Source organism: Eleginops maclovinus, chromosome 19 (assembly GCF_036324505.1).
Source record: "Eleginops maclovinus isolate JMC-PN-2008 ecotype Puerto Natales chromosome 19, JC_Emac_rtc_rv5, whole genome shotgun sequence".
In the NCBI taxonomy this organism is placed as follows: domain Eukaryota; kingdom Metazoa; phylum Chordata; class Actinopteri; order Perciformes; family Eleginopidae; genus Eleginops; species Eleginops maclovinus.
In genome coordinates this window covers 15,966,163-15,982,622 of record NC_086367.1, presented here as the reverse complement: position 1 = coordinate 15,982,622, position 16,460 = coordinate 15,966,163, and the positions used below count along the sequence as shown (strand labels likewise).

General features: G+C 38.1%; 3 protein-coding genes across 3 annotated transcripts; 2 read left to right on the top strand and 1 right to left on the bottom strand.

Annotated features, from left to right (window-relative positions):
- Positions 1-72: 72 nt before the first annotated feature.
- Positions 73-2,497, top strand: LOC134881882 (uncharacterized). Its single transcript, XM_063909471.1, has 3 exons — positions 73-844; positions 1,029-1,096; positions 1,484-2,497. Exons 1-3 carry the CDS (start codon positions 371-373, stop codon positions 1,584-1,586), a joined length of 645 nt encoding a protein of 214 aa, XP_063765541.1. The 5' UTR covers positions 73-370; the 3' UTR covers positions 1,587-2,497.
- Positions 2,498-2,597: 100 nt separating this feature from the next.
- LOC134881881 (kelch domain-containing protein 1) lies at positions 2,598-10,138 on the bottom strand. Its single transcript, XM_063909470.1, has 20 exons — positions 10,047-10,138; positions 9,661-9,777; positions 9,361-9,431; positions 9,060-9,177; positions 8,480-8,592; positions 7,836-7,920; positions 7,649-7,726; positions 6,838-6,954; positions 6,151-6,221; positions 5,769-5,886; positions 5,515-5,627; positions 5,325-5,412; positions 4,571-4,654; positions 4,346-4,426; positions 4,142-4,200; positions 3,899-4,008; positions 3,723-3,795; positions 3,524-3,608; positions 3,228-3,280; positions 2,598-2,984 (listed from the first exon to the last, which is right to left on the bottom strand). Exons 2-20 carry the CDS (start codon positions 9,766-9,768, stop codon positions 2,843-2,845), a joined length of 1,767 nt encoding a protein of 588 aa, XP_063765540.1. The 5' UTR covers positions 9,769-9,777; positions 10,047-10,138; the 3' UTR covers positions 2,598-2,842.
- Positions 10,139-10,445: 307 nt separating this feature from the next.
- pole2 (polymerase (DNA directed), epsilon 2) lies at positions 10,446-15,915 on the top strand. Its single transcript, XM_063909091.1, has 19 exons — positions 10,446-10,591; positions 11,357-11,457; positions 11,762-11,837; positions 11,944-12,021; positions 12,181-12,274; positions 12,369-12,443; positions 12,539-12,622; positions 12,712-12,768; positions 12,874-12,922; positions 13,048-13,120; positions 13,642-13,814; positions 13,910-13,999; positions 14,099-14,153; positions 14,640-14,699; positions 14,788-14,865; positions 14,985-15,093; positions 15,265-15,441; positions 15,558-15,625; positions 15,741-15,915. The coding sequence occupies exons 1-19, from the start codon at positions 10,521-10,523 to the stop codon at positions 15,757-15,759; spliced, it is 1,587 nt and encodes a 528-aa protein (XP_063765161.1). The 5' UTR covers positions 10,446-10,520; the 3' UTR covers positions 15,760-15,915.
- The last annotated feature ends 545 nt before the right edge of the window (positions 15,916-16,460 follow it).

Sequence of the window (16,460 nt, the reverse complement as noted above, 5' to 3'; positions counted from 1 at the left end):
AGGCGGAGTTTTCTCCCTGGGGTCCTGAGCCAAACTGGTGTTATGCAACTGATACATTGCTTCTCATCCTGATGTGGAGTCACCCGAAAGTCTTCAGGCAGCGGCTCTGTGCACATGGAGAACAAGTCTGCGGAGCGTCTGCAGATTGTTAGCGGGACATTTTTCTGAGAAAATGGGCCTTTAGATCAAGATGTAGATGTTTAGCCAGAGAAGTGTCTTACAGCCGTAATCTAAATTTAAAACTGACCTTAAACACTGCCAAGGACCGGTGTTGGTTAATGTTCAACTCAGGAGGCGCTTGGTGTGCCTGCAGAGGAATTTGTAAATGGGACTTTGCGTTTAGATTTTTAAAGCAGCCAGACGGACAGATATGGGCAGCGGTACAAGCCGAGGAAAGAAAGTTGCACCTGCGTGTGTCAGCGAGGTAAAAGGTACCAAAACAACCACTGCTGTCACTTCACCAAAACAGGACAGCCGCCCTTTCAAGCCTCTTAAAATCCATGCAATTTTGCGCAACCGTGCGCAACCAGAGTGCCACAGCGAGGGCCACGACTCTGACTTTTCTCGTGAGGACGATGACATTGATGGGGAGATGGATAGGCCTACTGTTGTTGCGGATTACGAGGAGCGAGAGAGAGCCTCCGTGAAGAAAACTCCTGCCAAGAAGACAGTCATCAGATCTAAAACATACGGACTGTGTCCCTTCAGTCAAGAGGATGAAAAGGACTTCAGCTCCGAGGAGCCACGTGGCTCACACGGTGGATCCGGAGATGTAAACAACAGGAGCAGTGATGCTTCCATATACTTGAAAAAACAAACATCTGCGTGTCCCAGTCAGCACAGTGTAAGGATTTTTATTATTCTACAATTTGGTCATTATTATTGTATAACACGTGATTTCTCTGTCAGTTTATTTTAAATCATCATCAGCAGGATGTTATTTTATTAGCAACAAGTCTGCAGAACGTTTCAGTGCTTGGATGAAAACACATGGTATCCTTTCTTTCCTCTCCTCTGGTGTGTCTCAGTCCTCCTCTCGGGGTTTTTTGACAGGCGGGGCTTTGTTTGAAGCTGTTCCCACATCAGACAAACAATCGTAAGTAGACAGCTCTTATAAATAATGCAATTCCGAGCTCAGTGGAGTAGTAAAAACGGAGCAGGGCCAGATCAAATTTACCTTAAAGGGATCGAAATACCAACCCATTATTTTCAGGGCAGGTCAGATTAGTCAGACCTATGCAAGCAGGACAGAAACAAACGCACGTTTGTTGTTGCTGTTTTGTTGGAAGAGAGTGTGAAAAAATGAAATGTTTTAAACACGACGACGATACACTGTTCACAAGGGAATTACATCATTTGGAAATGCATCAGTTGATGTTGTTGTGGATTAATCTATTGAAATAGTGAAATCTGTCAAAAATCTTAAGTATCCCAATGTTTTCCTGTGTAATATTACTATGTTGATGACTCTCCACTCTCCCAGGACGTTTGGCAGCTGCCAAAGCTCCTCTCTCACCATGCCAGCCAATCTGTACGATGGATCAGAAGAGGAGCTGATGAACACTATTGAAAAAGAGTTTAGTTGACCCCCAGCTGGGATTGCTGCAGCAAAGCTGTTGTCCCTTTCAGCTGTCCTCGTGGCATAGAGCAGTTTGCCTCAGTCATTTCTAAAATAGAAATGGATGCAGGTTTTCTTTTTACAATTTCCTTTTACCAAGGAAGGCTACATCCACTGTTTTTAAGTAGGATTTAACAGATACATCCTGCATTGTTTGTGTTGAACTTAAACTGCTGCACTCCAGGCCTTTGCATTTGACCCAAGTATTATTTAACAACATGTGGCAGTGTAATTGCAGAGCTATAACACCAACTTGAACAGGTGCCAGGAGCTTCTCCTTGCAGTTCAGACTGAGAGAAGCCGTCCTGGTGTGTTATCTGCAGCGGTGTCACTATCACCCCCTCAAGGCTGCAGGCCCCCCACAGAGCACACACCTTCTTATTGGTTAGCTATTACCTACTTTACTTCTGTAAATAGGTAAAGGAAAGAGCAGAAATGTTTCTCTGGTTGCTAAAACTGAAGTAGTAGCATTGAAGCCACATTCTTGTGGCCATGCTACATGCAAACATAACATCTCTAGCAGCAGATTTGAAGGGTAGGGTCTAGGGTAGACTTTTTGTGGAGACCCTGCATAGGTATGAGCTGGGATTGTTTGTTTAAGGTCTCCTTCCTGACCACAGTTCCTGACCACTTTTCCACCCTTGTGAAGAAGGAATGTGTGGCAACAGAGACTTTTAGTCAGGCTCACACAGACGCAGCTGTGTTTCAGCCACATTCAACTATAATGGGATGCTGCCACTTAGTGGTGGAACACAGTAGCATGAACACATGCTTGAACATTAATACTGAATGTGTAAACAAACGGCAAAAGCGGAATTCAACCTAAATGTAGAGTTTTTTATTTTGGTTTTATATTGCAAATAAAAATGTATTGCTATATTTTGGTCATGTGTGAACTTTCTGTAAGAATCAGTGTGTGTGTGTTTGTGTGGACTTATACTTAAAATACCTGTGTTTTCTAAAAATCCAAGTCAGAAAATTACAGTTTGATGTGCCCTTTAATCATCAAAGTCATCACAGGAACAATTTTCAAGGGTATTTCAGCAGGCAAACTGTACAAAATAAAATGCACATCTCTAAAACCATAAAATATTTGGCACATTTAAAAAATAATAATTCAAATGCTACCCCACAGTGCGACTGAGATGTACATACTGAAGAGAGTACAGTACTTAGACATAGTGTGCCAATTCATTGTTCTTGGCAATTAAGACATTCTTTTAACTAATACTTAAGCTTCTTTGAAGGCCTGTAGAAACACATTCTCCTCTGAACGGCCGTCAGTAGTTTTGGAGGTAGGAAAGAAAGCTGATTTCTGAGCATCTCATTGTCCCTCACGTTCTTTCCAATGTAATCTTCACAAATCCTGTTAGAAGACAAAGTGTGTCATTTTTATTTCCATTTCACAAAAACATTACCTAATTTAAATGTAACCCTTGAGAGGAGTTGATACGTCTTAAGAGATTTATACTTACACAATACATTTGATTTTAAAACAGACCTGTTTACCATCAAAGGATTCAAACTTTTGTGTCTTTTTCAGTTTTTTCTGGTTAAATTAGTAGATTCTTTTCTGCAATGGTTTTATAAATCATATCCTGTCTCTTACCTGAATAGAGGATAAGGCTGTGTTTGGAAGACAAGGGCGTCATTGCAGTGACTCTGAAAATATGCAAGTTTCTTAAGGTCAGTAATGGTATATATATATATTCAGTAAACAATACCTGAACACATGTCTATTATAGAGCTGTTGAGAGTTAATTAAATATCTGCTGATTTAAAAACAAACTACTAGCATGCATATAGTTTTCAGAGGCTTTTATGGAATTTAGTTTGTAAATATTTCAAAATATATATAATTTCACATCACTCTTAATCACAAAATGTCTCTTATGTCTCTCTTACGTTGTCAATTAGGAGGATGTAGTCACAACTTCCACCAAATACGATCACATCACAGTCTTTGCTTGGACATGCTGTGTGCCACAACCTTCAATAGGAGAAATTAGACATTTAAAATCTTCTCAGAATTTCTTAAACTCTCCTACAAATGTAAAACATGCAGTTCTTTTTGCACATCTGGCACATATTCATATATTGCTACCTTGGCTTATTCTTGAACGGATGCTCGACCTCTCTCCACTTCTCTGTTTCAACATCCAGCAACCACCCATCACCTGATTGAGAAAAATATGTGTTACTGAAATGAAACCAATGAATAACATAAAATGACCAAAGGAATAATTAAATAAAAGTGAATGGTTGGGTTCATTTTTTTACTCATTGGTTTGCAGTCTACACTGAGACCTCCAAACAGGAACAAGCTGCTGTCTGAAACTGCTGTGAGCGAATGCCACGATCTGCCCACTGGAATGGAGGATCCTGGGGTTCTGGAAAACATATTAACCACAATGCTGTCAAAAGACAAACCTGGCAAAAGGTCATTTTAAAAATCAAAGAACAAGTTGAAAGTTGAAAAACAAGTCATTTCCAGTTTGCTATTGATCACAGACAGATACGCACATTTCTGACCACCTCCATGATTCAAGGTCCAGGCAGTGAATGTCATTCGTTCTGGTTTCCTGAATATAAAAGAAGTAAAGCACAAGTTACTATCAACAGACTTTGATTTATGTTTCTGTAATTTATTCTCATTGCTGCTTCTGATGACTTGTTGTTCTACTTATTCATATATGAGAGGAACTGAAAATGATGTAGTGCTCCCACCATGACTCTGCCTCCACAAATATACCCTCTGTGTCCGATTGTGGCACTTGCATGGGCGGCCCTGGGGTCTGGAGTACGGCCCTGCACACAAAAACAGTCACTAAATTCATCTTTAAATTTTGAATACAGCATTGTTTCCCGAAAGTTGTAGGCCTTATTTAACAAACCAAAATCCATGCATGCACTCAAGGTATAAACAAATAAACTACAGTCTAATTGACTCACTTTGGTTTGTGGTTGACTCCAACTGGCTTGCATGGGGTCAAAAATATGAACCTCATTGTTCCATCCCCAGAACACTTCTTCAACCTGAAAGTATAATATAAAATGATATTGTTCAGATCCCGGACGAGCCCCCATTTTGTCACACACCGGGTCAGGTAGTGGCAAAATAAAGGGAGTCCACACATGAAATAAACAAAAACTAATTTATTAGTAACTCATTTTTACTGGTTAAAGTAAACATAAATGATTATACTTAAACAAAAGAAATTATACTTAAGACCACATGGCGAGTGGAAGACTGAGCCCAAAGCTCAGCCTAGAAGCAGCAAAGAGACAACTGAACACATGGCTACCCAGCCCTTAAAACTCTGGATCCCTATACCCCCACAGGTGTGGCCAATTGGCCTGACGCCCTGTCCCAATCTCCACCCAGGGAAGTCCCACAACCAATGGGCAGAGAGAGGGGCAGGGCGTCACAATATTCATTTATATGAAGGCATTTAAGGGTTCTCTTGGTCAGTACCAGTGATTTCACAGTTGTGTCACCAGATGCTGACATTTCAAATTTCTGTCCTGGGAGCATTTTAAAACAAAATTTCAGGAAAAGTAACAAAATTACACAGAACCCCAAACTACCAAAAATGGAACACTGATGTTTATTATAAATATTTGTTTAATACATTATCTTCATTGTTGGGTAAGCAAGTGTGTAAGGATACCAGTGACAGATTAAAAGTGAATAAAAATGTCTTACCCATGATGCTTTATCTATAATAAAGCTTCTGTTTGTTCTATCCACATTACACAGAAGTTTGTGACCATATCCTCCAAAGTAAATGATCCTGGAGAACATTAAAGGACAATTATCACAAATATTATCATGTGTAATATGGGGGATAAAAGAAATAGCAGTGATGTAATACTGATAATTTGATGCTGCTTACTTTCCCTTATAGACCCAGCAGGACAGCTTGTCTCGAGGTGATGGGGCAGAGCCAATTTCATAATTGATCTTCTTCCACGTGTATTTGCCGTCTGTCAGGTCGACACAATATATCTGTTTAAAGTCAAACACTGATCACTTCTTTATGTCAACATTTGCTCATTCTCATTGACAACATTTTTTTATAAAAACACATTGTTAATATCAATTCAACCATATTTTGATCAGGTACTGTGGGTGGAGAATCTGCCTTACCTGATTGGTCTGTCCATTGTTATCACAACCTCCAAATATGTACAAGTGTCCATTTAGTAAGCAGCCGCAGGTCCCAGACATAGAAGGAGGGACTTCCCCTGACATGTGGAACACTTGCCTTCAAAAAAAGGTTTATAATGTTAAATGAGAAGAAATTACTCACATTTTTACAACAATGAATACAAAGCAGAAAGCTCCAGGCAAGTGCTTTTCAATCTAAACTAAACAAAAATGTGACATGACTGCACCAAGTCCACACAATGAAAATCACCGGAAGGCAGAGGAAACATTAGGACAGAATGTGTGACTATTACGGTAAAAACGTTGTGCATTACTATTCTTTGTTATGGCAAAAATCAGGCTACTTATTTAATCTTCTTACCATACACCCCGCTCTAAGTCGTACACCCAGATTTCATCATTAGGCAGGAAAACTTCATCATCAGCAATAGACTGTAGAGAATAAAACAAGCCTATTATAATGACGAAAAAGTATAGCCTTAATGTGTCTTTAAGTCTGTCACTCTATGGAAATAAATCCTTATTATTTAGAAATACAAACCAACAATCTGTATAATGTGCTTAAAGCCATAGTTAACACTATGTAACAGTTAACACATTTTCTGGTGTTAAAGAATGGCTTCTGCATAAACAGTGATAAAAGAAGTAGTAAGATCCTTTGCTTGTGTAAAAGTAGTAGTATTATGTTGCAGAAATGTCCAAAAAGTAAAAGATCTATGTTAGAAATGTTAAATTAAGTTATATCTGCTGAATTAACTTAAAGTATCCTAAAACTACTTGTTATGCAAAATGGCTAATTTCATTTTCCGGCACTTGATTATTATTGATCTATTATTAAGAATGCACAATGTAGTCTAAGCAACATCTAAATGTGTAAGCTATGGTTCATATTTTATTCATATGTTATACCAAGTTCATTAGTTCCACCTGACATGTAATGACCAGTTAGTAACTTGAGAGTACAGTCAATTATGGTGAATGTAGCCGAACTATTTCCTTTGTTTAACAGCTGGTTTAGAAATGTTGGTTTATGGTTTGTTTTGCTCACCATGTAACCTCCCCAAACATAAAGCAGGTTTCCATCGACCACAGCCGTGTGTCCGCTCCTCTCCCGGGCCACCAGCTCCGAGCAGCGGCTCTCAAATGCTGAATCCATGGCTAGGTGCTATTAATAGAAAGGTTCGAGGCTAAAATTATATATTTATGTTTAAACAAAAAGTCTAAAAACGTCGACTACAATATCAGCTGCTGCTTGAAAGCAGTACGAGAAGTGACTCAACACTTGCAAGCAGAGCTAACAAAAAGCAAGCAGGCTTTCTGTCCCCTTATGTTGTTGTCATCGCTATAACAAAGTACATTATTGGCTATAGTATTAATACAATGTTGAAATATACACAACATTGTTACCCGAAACAACAAAGGTTGTCGACAATATACAAATATTTTTCTTCAAAACGATATTATATTATTTTTCATTTTCTTCTCTACAAATAAATGTCCTTATTCTCATACTCACCTGATTCAGAATGCTTTTAGTTATCGTGTCCTTTCTTTCTCATGTTGTAAACATTAAAACACAGCAAAGCAAAAAACATGTCTCTTTCGACTTCCAGATTCTGTCAAAATGCAACTTCCGGTATTTTATTGCTTTTCAAAGTAAAAGCTTTCTGTCCGAAAACGCAACCCATAACAAGATGGAACACAGCAATTCCCAAAAGAAAATGTAAAATTGACAAAAGAAAATCCCTGACCACTCTGGTTATCTGGTAAAATCCTGTCAGAGAAAAAAGAAGAACATTTTTGTCGTCTCCATGTTGATATAATGTATGAAATTAACAAATAATCCTGTATGCTCTCACCATGAATCCTCCATGAATGTATCCTTTACATCCAATCATGGCACTGGCGTGGGCTGCCCTGGGGTCTGGAGTGCGGCCCTGCACACAAAGATTCTAACTAAACTTTCCTTATATCTTAAAACACACTAATCAGAATCTAGGCATTGCATTAAGTGCATAAAATAGTAAATTGCACTCTAATACTCACACGGGTTTGTGGTTGACTCCAACTGGCTTGCATGGGGTCAAATGCATGGATCTCATTGTTCCACCCCCAAATGACGTCCTCTAACCTGAATAAAAATATATCACATCAGTAATTGTTACAGGTGCATTCTTCAAAACAACAAATATAAATGCTATAAAAAAAGAATGCATGAATCTTGAGAAAGGGGGGGGGGGGATATATAACAGCATCCATGCTAGGGGGACAGATCATTAGTCACCCATGATGCTGTATCTACTATGAAGCTGTTGTTCCTGGTGTCAAAATCTTCCAGTGCTTTTTCACCATATCCCCCAAAGTAGATGATTCTGGGGAATATTAAAGAAAGGTTAACACATGTGCCACTATGTGAGGATTATGGCCTTGAGTTCATATTGGATTAATCAGAATCCAAATATTGGGACTGGTATTAAAATCGGTTACATGCAACAATAGATGCTTGGCTAAAAATTCCGCACTCCCTATACATTAATAAAATAATTGACACAGAGTTAAGATGTTCATTGGGGGGGCCGTTGAGCATCGGTATCAAGACTCAACCAGTTATCATGAAACAGCAGGAGGTGAACATGTTACTTTTTCGGTTAAAATATGCACAGGCATGCATCCTCATAGACATAACTTACTTTCCTTTGTAAACCCAGCAGGACAGTTTGTCTCGAGGTGAGGGAGGAGAACCGGTCTCAGGTATGATCTCCCTCCATTTGTAGTTGCTGTCCATCAGGTCGACACAATATATCTGTTTGAAGTCAAACACTGATCACTTCTTCGTGTAAACTTTGTTCAGTTTAGCTTAGGCTCTTACTGTAGGTGTGTCCACCCTAATCCATTGTTTGTCTTTGTTGTTGTTTTTTCTCTGGTTTTAATCCTGGGCTGTCTATTTTTTTGTATTGTGGTGAAAAATCATTGTTTTCTGAAAGAGATTTAAGACCATTTGACATAATTGTTCAGAATTATATATTTTAGCCTCAAACCATAGAGACAGTACATGTTTGAGTTTTGAATGGTACTATTTATGCTGCTCTATATGAAATCAAAACAAAATGAGAGAAATTATGAAACTTCTTTATAAAATGCCTTTCCATTCAACAGTGTGCCCACAAAATCAATCTGTCACATACACCAATGCCATGTGTTTCATGCATTTTATGGAACATTAGGGTGATAAATAATAATCACACACATTTCCTCAGATATCAGCCTCACCTGATTGTTCTCTCCAAAGAAACTACACCCTCCAAATATGTACATGTGTCCATCCAGAGAGCAGCTGCAGGTCCCAGACATCACAGGAGGGACCGTTCCTAGCATGTTGAACAAATTCCTTCAGAAAAAGAAAAAATGTGGTTACACAAGTCAGGTCCACTAATGACACAGCTAGCTCATAACTGTTCCCAGTACCTCATTCCAAACAAAGCCCAACTCTTTCAGAAGAGAATGATGACAACTAAAAAAGAAAAAGAAGTGTTTCTATACTTTTTCGAAGTGAAGAAGATATATTTCTTACCATAGACCTCGCTCAAAGTCATTCACCAAGATTTCATCACTGGCCACATAGGCGTTACCCCCAGCTACTGACTGTAAAAAACATCACCTGTGTTAAATGGTTTCTTTTTCGTTTTGACAGGTCACCCCAAATGCCTGCGTATTGCATGATTTTAAACATAGCACTGTGTCTTATAAAGCAATTAAAAGGCATTAAAACATAGATTACAAATTCCAATTTAAAACTAGGAGAGCATCATTTGGGTTATTTTCCTTTTATTTGGTTACTTTTGTGTCAGTTCTACAACGTTTTTTGATATACCTTCAAGCCTCCCCACACATAGAGCAGGTTTTTCTCGACCACAGCCATGTGTCCACCTCTCCCATGGGGTATCAGCTCTAAGCAGCGCCTCTCAGTGGCGGACTCCATGCCTGGCTCCTGTTGATGCAAAATAACTTAATGCCTGAAATAATAAAACCAATTTCTAGTTCGAAACTAAAGTATTTTGCACGGTGTATTTATTTCAGTACAACAAAGCACATGGGAGACATGCTAATACTTGCGACCCATAGTATCGTATCCAATCCAGTGTGAGACAAAAAGAACAGTAATACCAAAAGCAATACATTTTAAATTTTAAACAAAAAAATAAGAAGTAGAACATTTAACTCTGTACCAAATATACTGACAGGATCAAATAATCACACCTTTTCATATTGGTAAATCCATAACGTGTACACGGGACCGCACAGGTGTAGAATGCAGGTAAACACATATTGTAATCCAACCTAGAGAGGTGTCAAAACAACAAGAAAAGAAATTACAACTTCCGGTCTTCTTGTCTTGACAAAATAAACGTCCCTCACCACATATGAAAAGAGAGAGAACATACATAAGTCTAATGCAGTTAGATATGCATACACGTGTATCAACACAAATGGAATAGTGTACATAGGGTTAGTGCAAAACTAAAACTCAAGTTTAAATAATTTTGCAATCAAAATAAATGTTAAGGATTTCTTTTTATGTCTGGGTCTTGTCTCTGCTGCTTTTCTTTATTATTGGTACAAAGGACTGTATGTGATTCTTCAGCGGAAGTGATGAAATACATGCGGAAGTTGACATTTAGCGCCAAATATTGAGTCGGAAAGTGACAACAGAGACGCTTTATTTTAACAACCATGGATGTTGCTCGCAAAATTAAGACAAAGGTGTCCGCTGGCTTCAAGATGCGGGGGCTGATACTACGACCGTATGTATTTTAATAATATTAAACTGTTTTGTTAATGTTGCAACGTTACTGCTATATAGTCGGTAAGAGGGTCAACTTCATACAACATATCTGTCGCCTCAAAGGCAGCGAAAGTCTGGCAGCGGTTTGCTCTGTCTGTGCAATTTTATGGCAATCACAACTTGGAAATGTAACTTAATGCAGGCTGCGGTTTTGTGTAGTCAGGTCTACCTTTAACCGCTTGACGTTACAATTGACGTGACAATATAACAACTCTGAAGATATTTCAACTGCTTTAAATCCCCCACCTTTAGTATATTTCTGCAGTGATTCCACTTCACCTAAGTATGTCCAATTTCAGCACTTTTACTTCTACTGAATCATCACCTAGTTGTTTATGTAGAAAATACAGGATCAACTTAAGGATAATTAACCTGGTTGCAGTGATAACCTCAACTGCTTTCATGAAATATGATAATACTGAAAGATAAATGTATTTAATGTTTACAATCAGGGTGACACTTTCTATGATCCAGCTTAAATAAAAATGTTGTCTACTATGAACATATGAAACACCCTGTTGAAGTTCTTCAGCAAAATTGGGCAAAATGTAAAAGTCTTCAATGTTTGCTAGGATATGTTTTTTTTCAAAGCAAACAGACACACTTGATACATGTTTGTGTCCCCATTCTGGGAACCTCTTTATTTGTTTGCTTTTGTATCAGCGGTAATAAGTAAGAAACTTGCATGTTTTCTTGTTTTTATATGCATGTTTTTGTGCTCCAGTGAAGCCAGCAAATACCTACTTGATGTCCTGGAGTCTGTCAATGCTACTGAACTGGATGACATTATTGAAAAGGTCCTGGATGCAGTGGAAAAGCAACCATGTAAGTACAGAAATACCTGTCTCTACAGTTCACTGTGTGTTTTAGATTTAGGTATAATATACATATCACCATAGCGTATGTTGTCTCATATGCACAAGGATGAAACACTAACAGGATGGTGTCATCAAATTAAACATTGTCCAGCAGAGCTCGCTTAGTCTTACAAAACTCTGGCAAGCAGTCAGAATGAGAGACAAGAGGCAGTCCACCCTTGTGCACAATCTGCCGTATGCAGTACTTAATGTGTTTTTATGTTTACCTGAAGTTTGTTTGCAAATTGTGACAACAGTTTTTTTTCCAACAGTGTCCTCTAATATGATAGAGCTGTCTGTGGTGGAGAGTGCTGTTCAGGATTGCACTCAGTCTTGTGATGAAACCATGTAAGTGTTTCTACTTGATTTACAGATCATAACAAAACGACTACACTAGAAACTACATTTTGCAAGCTAGAATATCTTTGCCTAACTGTTGTAAACTCTCTTCCAGAGATAATGTTTTCAACATCATTGGAGCCTTTGATGTGCCCAGATACATTTACAGTGTGGAGCGGAAGAAATTTGTACCGTGAGTTAATCAGTTTCTTTGTTGTTTCTGTCAAACGTAATCCCAGAATACTCTCAACTAGATTGGTTTCTTTTTTTGCTGCTGGTGTTAGACACAGTTTACTTACTTGTACTGCAGACAAATGTGTTAAACCTTTTGTTTTGGCTTGTTTTCATTAAGCATCAGTATGACAACCCATACAGCGTCCAGTCTGTGTGGTTTGGCCAGAGACAAAGCTGAATTCTTCAGGGAGCGCTACACCATCTTACAACAGGTAATTTTAAAATTTGATCCACTACCTTTGCTGCCTTTCCAGTGTGTGTAGATTGCGTGTTTTATTCATACAGACTTGTTGTTGTTTTTTGTAGCGTATACATCGGCACCAGCTCTTCACCCCTCCTGCAATAGGAGCTGCTGTCGAAGAGGGTCAAAACAAGTTTCAGGTAACAAATCTTAAAACACTTCTTGATAATAAAACACATCCTTCTGTTTTGATTTGACTAACAGATTGTTTTCCTTTTTCTCTTTTATTTTCTAGCTCAAGACAATTGAAGCACTACTTGGCAGCACAGCTAAACTGGGAGAGGTGATAGTACTGGGGATGATCACACAACTGAAAGAGGTGACCTTGGGATGAAAAGTTTCCTGTCTGTTCTTCAGTACCTTTTATATTCCTATCTAGTTTCTTTAAAAATTCTTTATTTTTTCCAGGGTAAATTTTACCTGGAGGACCTTAGTGGAACCGTACAACTGGACATGTCCAAAGCAATATCCTTTCAAAATCTTCGTTAATAGCTGGTCATCCAAAACTAATTTATAATAACCAATGTACCATGCTTTTAAAATGGGTGTATTCCTTAACTAGATTCTTACCAGTTTCATAATGGCCTGTACACAGAATCCTGCTTTGTGCTGGCAGAGGGTAAGACAACAACTAATTCTAAAAACGGCAGTAGTGAAAATACAAAAAGATGATTTAATATAAAAAAACATAGAGTATTATCACAAACCGTATTAGAAGGGAATGTTTTCCCCTTTGTCTTGCAGGTTGGTACGAGGACTCGGTTTTCCACATCAATGGCTTTGGTTTTCCACCAACTGAGTCGTCATCAAGCACAAGGTCAGTGGATAGAAACATTTTTAAAATGACCACAAAGCCAAATAGATTCTAGTGTGACATCTGTCAGGTTGTTTTACCTTGTTGTTGATATGTGGTGAAATCAGCATTAAACTAAGGTGAAGGCAAATATTATTATTGTTTTCTCAATCACGAGTATTTGTTCAGGAATGAGTGACACTATCTCAGATTTTCACCACGCAAGAAAAAAAGAACATTACCTCATTTACCTTTTGTTAATTGTGTGTTTTGTCTCCGTCTTCTTAATGATTATAATCTTTAATCTTCAACCATGATAACGCTTGTAACCAAATATAGAGGCACTGGGATGTTTACAACATATAATCATGTGTGTGTTCGTGACATGAAATTTGGATGGCAGTAACAGTTGGTTGCAACTCTCCTAATTTCAGTTTGAGCTTGTTTTACAGGGCACTTAACTCTTGTAGAACTTGTTTATTTAAAAAGGACAACGCTTTATGTGAAAATCAGTTAGTCACTGATGATGCTTGCATTATTTCCAGAGCATACTATGGCAATCTCAACTTCTTCGGCGGTCCATCCACCACTTCAGTGAAGGCCTCCGCCAAGCTGAAGCAGCTGGAGTCAGAGAATGAAGACGCCATGTTTGTCATTGTCTCTGATGTGTGGCTGGACAGCGTTGAAGTGATGGAGAAGATCAATGTCATGTTCTCAGGTCTGGTGTTGTATCATAGACTTCACAGGTCCCATATATGCACTTTACGAGACATCAATCACACTTAGACTGCTTTGTTTTTTTGTTTTTTACAGGCTATGCTTCAATGCCTCCAACCTGTTTTGTTTTTTGTGGAAACTTCTCTTCTGCCCCATATGGAAAAACACAGATCAAATCACTCAAAGGTGAGACTTTTGGGCCCTCATCACTTCAAACAAACTGTAGATTCTCAAATCTGTGTTTTATAAAGCGAAACAGTGTTTCAAAATCGATTTCTGTTTTAGAGTCATTGAAGACACTGGCTGATGCTATATGTACCTACCCCAGCATTCACAGCAGGTAGGATCTGATTAAGTTCTTCCTCTATTCTGATCTGGTTCATTTTTTAAGGTTCCCTGTAGGGACTTTGACCTTTAGTAGTGCCATTGAGCTCTTCTTCTAAGAGTAGGTCTTGTTTATTTTGTGCATGTGCATGAGGATGAACATTCAGATAAAACAACACACTCCTACCAATGATTTTACTCTACTCCACTGATATGCTCAAGATATGCTCCAATACACTGACAAAGGCAATGAAAATTAAGAAGACTACAATCTAGTTTACCTGGATGTAAAGAATTCAGATTTTTACAAATATTTTACGAGGAAGGAAACTCATTCAACCTGTTTGTAGAGATCAAGGATACATGCAATGTGTTCAACTGAGCAACACTGAAAATTATCATCACTTTTAGTGATTTTATAGAAAATAAAAATAATCTTCACAAAGCACCTCTTTAACATTTGAGTTTCATTTGACTTATTTTGTTCACACTTATTCTGCAGTTGTCGCTTTGTGTTTGTTCCTGGGCCAGAAGACCCCGGTCCTGGTGCCATCTTGCCACGGTAAACATTGAGACATCTCTTTTTTGACATTTTTAAACAAGTTTTTGTTCATGGGTTGGACAAATGTGGATACTTATGTTCTTCTTAGGCCTCCATTGGCAGATCACATCACGGAGGAGTTCAGGGAGAGGGTGCCATTTTCAGTGTTCACAACAAACCCATGCAGGTAGGACTCTTTCCTGAATGAATAATGATCAGGGTTGTGATTTACTCAAGTTGGATTTGTAAATCTTTGAGTATTTATGAGTACTGTTCTAGCTCTAACTGCTTTGTTTTTCCTGTCAGGATCCAGTACTGCACGCAGGAGATAGTCATCATCAGAGAAGACCTGGTCAACAAGATGTGCAGGAACTGTGTCCGTTTGCCCAATAACAATCTTGACATTCCAAACCATGTGAGTTTCAGCTTCTTTGAAAACGTTCAGAGTGAACTGAAGCATAGAGTAGTAGTTGCTGCACAGATATTTGTAAACTATCCAGCTTGGTCTCCTTTCTGACAAAACAAATGTGAATTGTCCTTTTGATTCTTAAATAAATGATCTGGTCATTTACTCATCCTCTCGCAGTTTGTTAAGACCATCCTATCCCAGGGTCACTTGACTCCACTGCCTCTGTATGTCAGTCCCGTATTCTGGTCGTATGACTACTCCATGCGGGTATACCCAATCCCTGATGTCATCATCTTTGCTGACAAATACGACCCATTCAGCATCAAAAACACAGACTGCCTCTGTGTCAACCCGGTGAGAAAAAAAAACAATAGCAACCTCTCTAACAGTGATCCTTTGACAGAAAATTATATTTTAATTTCTTTTGTCTTTGTCACTTATATCATTTTTATAATATTTTGTTTCTACAGGGTTCATTCCCAAAAAGTGGCTTCACATTTAAGGTGTACTACCCATCAAGCAGAACCATTGAGGACAGGTAGGATGTTTTTTTAGGTTAAACTTGTTACTTGAGATCTTTCACGACAAAAAACTGTAGTATTGGCCCATCAGTAATGCTTGTACTAATCATTTGTGTTCTTGTATGTTCACAGCAAACTTCAAGGACTCTAAAGAAAATAAATGGAAACAGAAGGGGATCCGTGGAAATCGTTTTGTACATTGCTTATGTATTGTACTGTTTGTTTTAAATAGATTGATAACAAATTGCTGTAATTTTATGCATCTGTGTATGTTCTGTCATTAATAATAAAGATTTTATTCTTGAAAGACTGCCTTTCTATTCTTTAAGTGGGGTCTGTTGCCAAGATTGTAGGCAAGGAGGCAATTCAGGCACTCCAAAATGTAAGATCAAGTAACTCGGAAGGAAATGTAAAGAAGCCATTAATCAACTGACTAAATCATGAAAAATTAGAAATGTGTTGACCACTGTTTTATTCCTCAGGGCTAATATTGATGAGAACCCAACAATTTTAAAGTGTTTATGGGTCACATTCTAATCTCACATTTGGTATATTATTATAGATACCAAAGTCAACATTTAATTAGTCTCAATCACACTGTTTTATGAGAATTATTTGTCAAAATGGTACACATATTGCTAATATGTGTCTAATACATTTATATTGTGTTGTCCTTTAACACAACTTATAAAATTGAACATTTTAAATAGAATTAGCTGCTGATATAATCTCTATATTTAGGGCTCATTGCCTGACATTCCAGGCAATGAACCTAAAATGTAGAGTGTATATTTAAATGTATATATTTGTGCTGAAATTGCACTTGTAAGATTGTCAAAACAGGATTTGTAT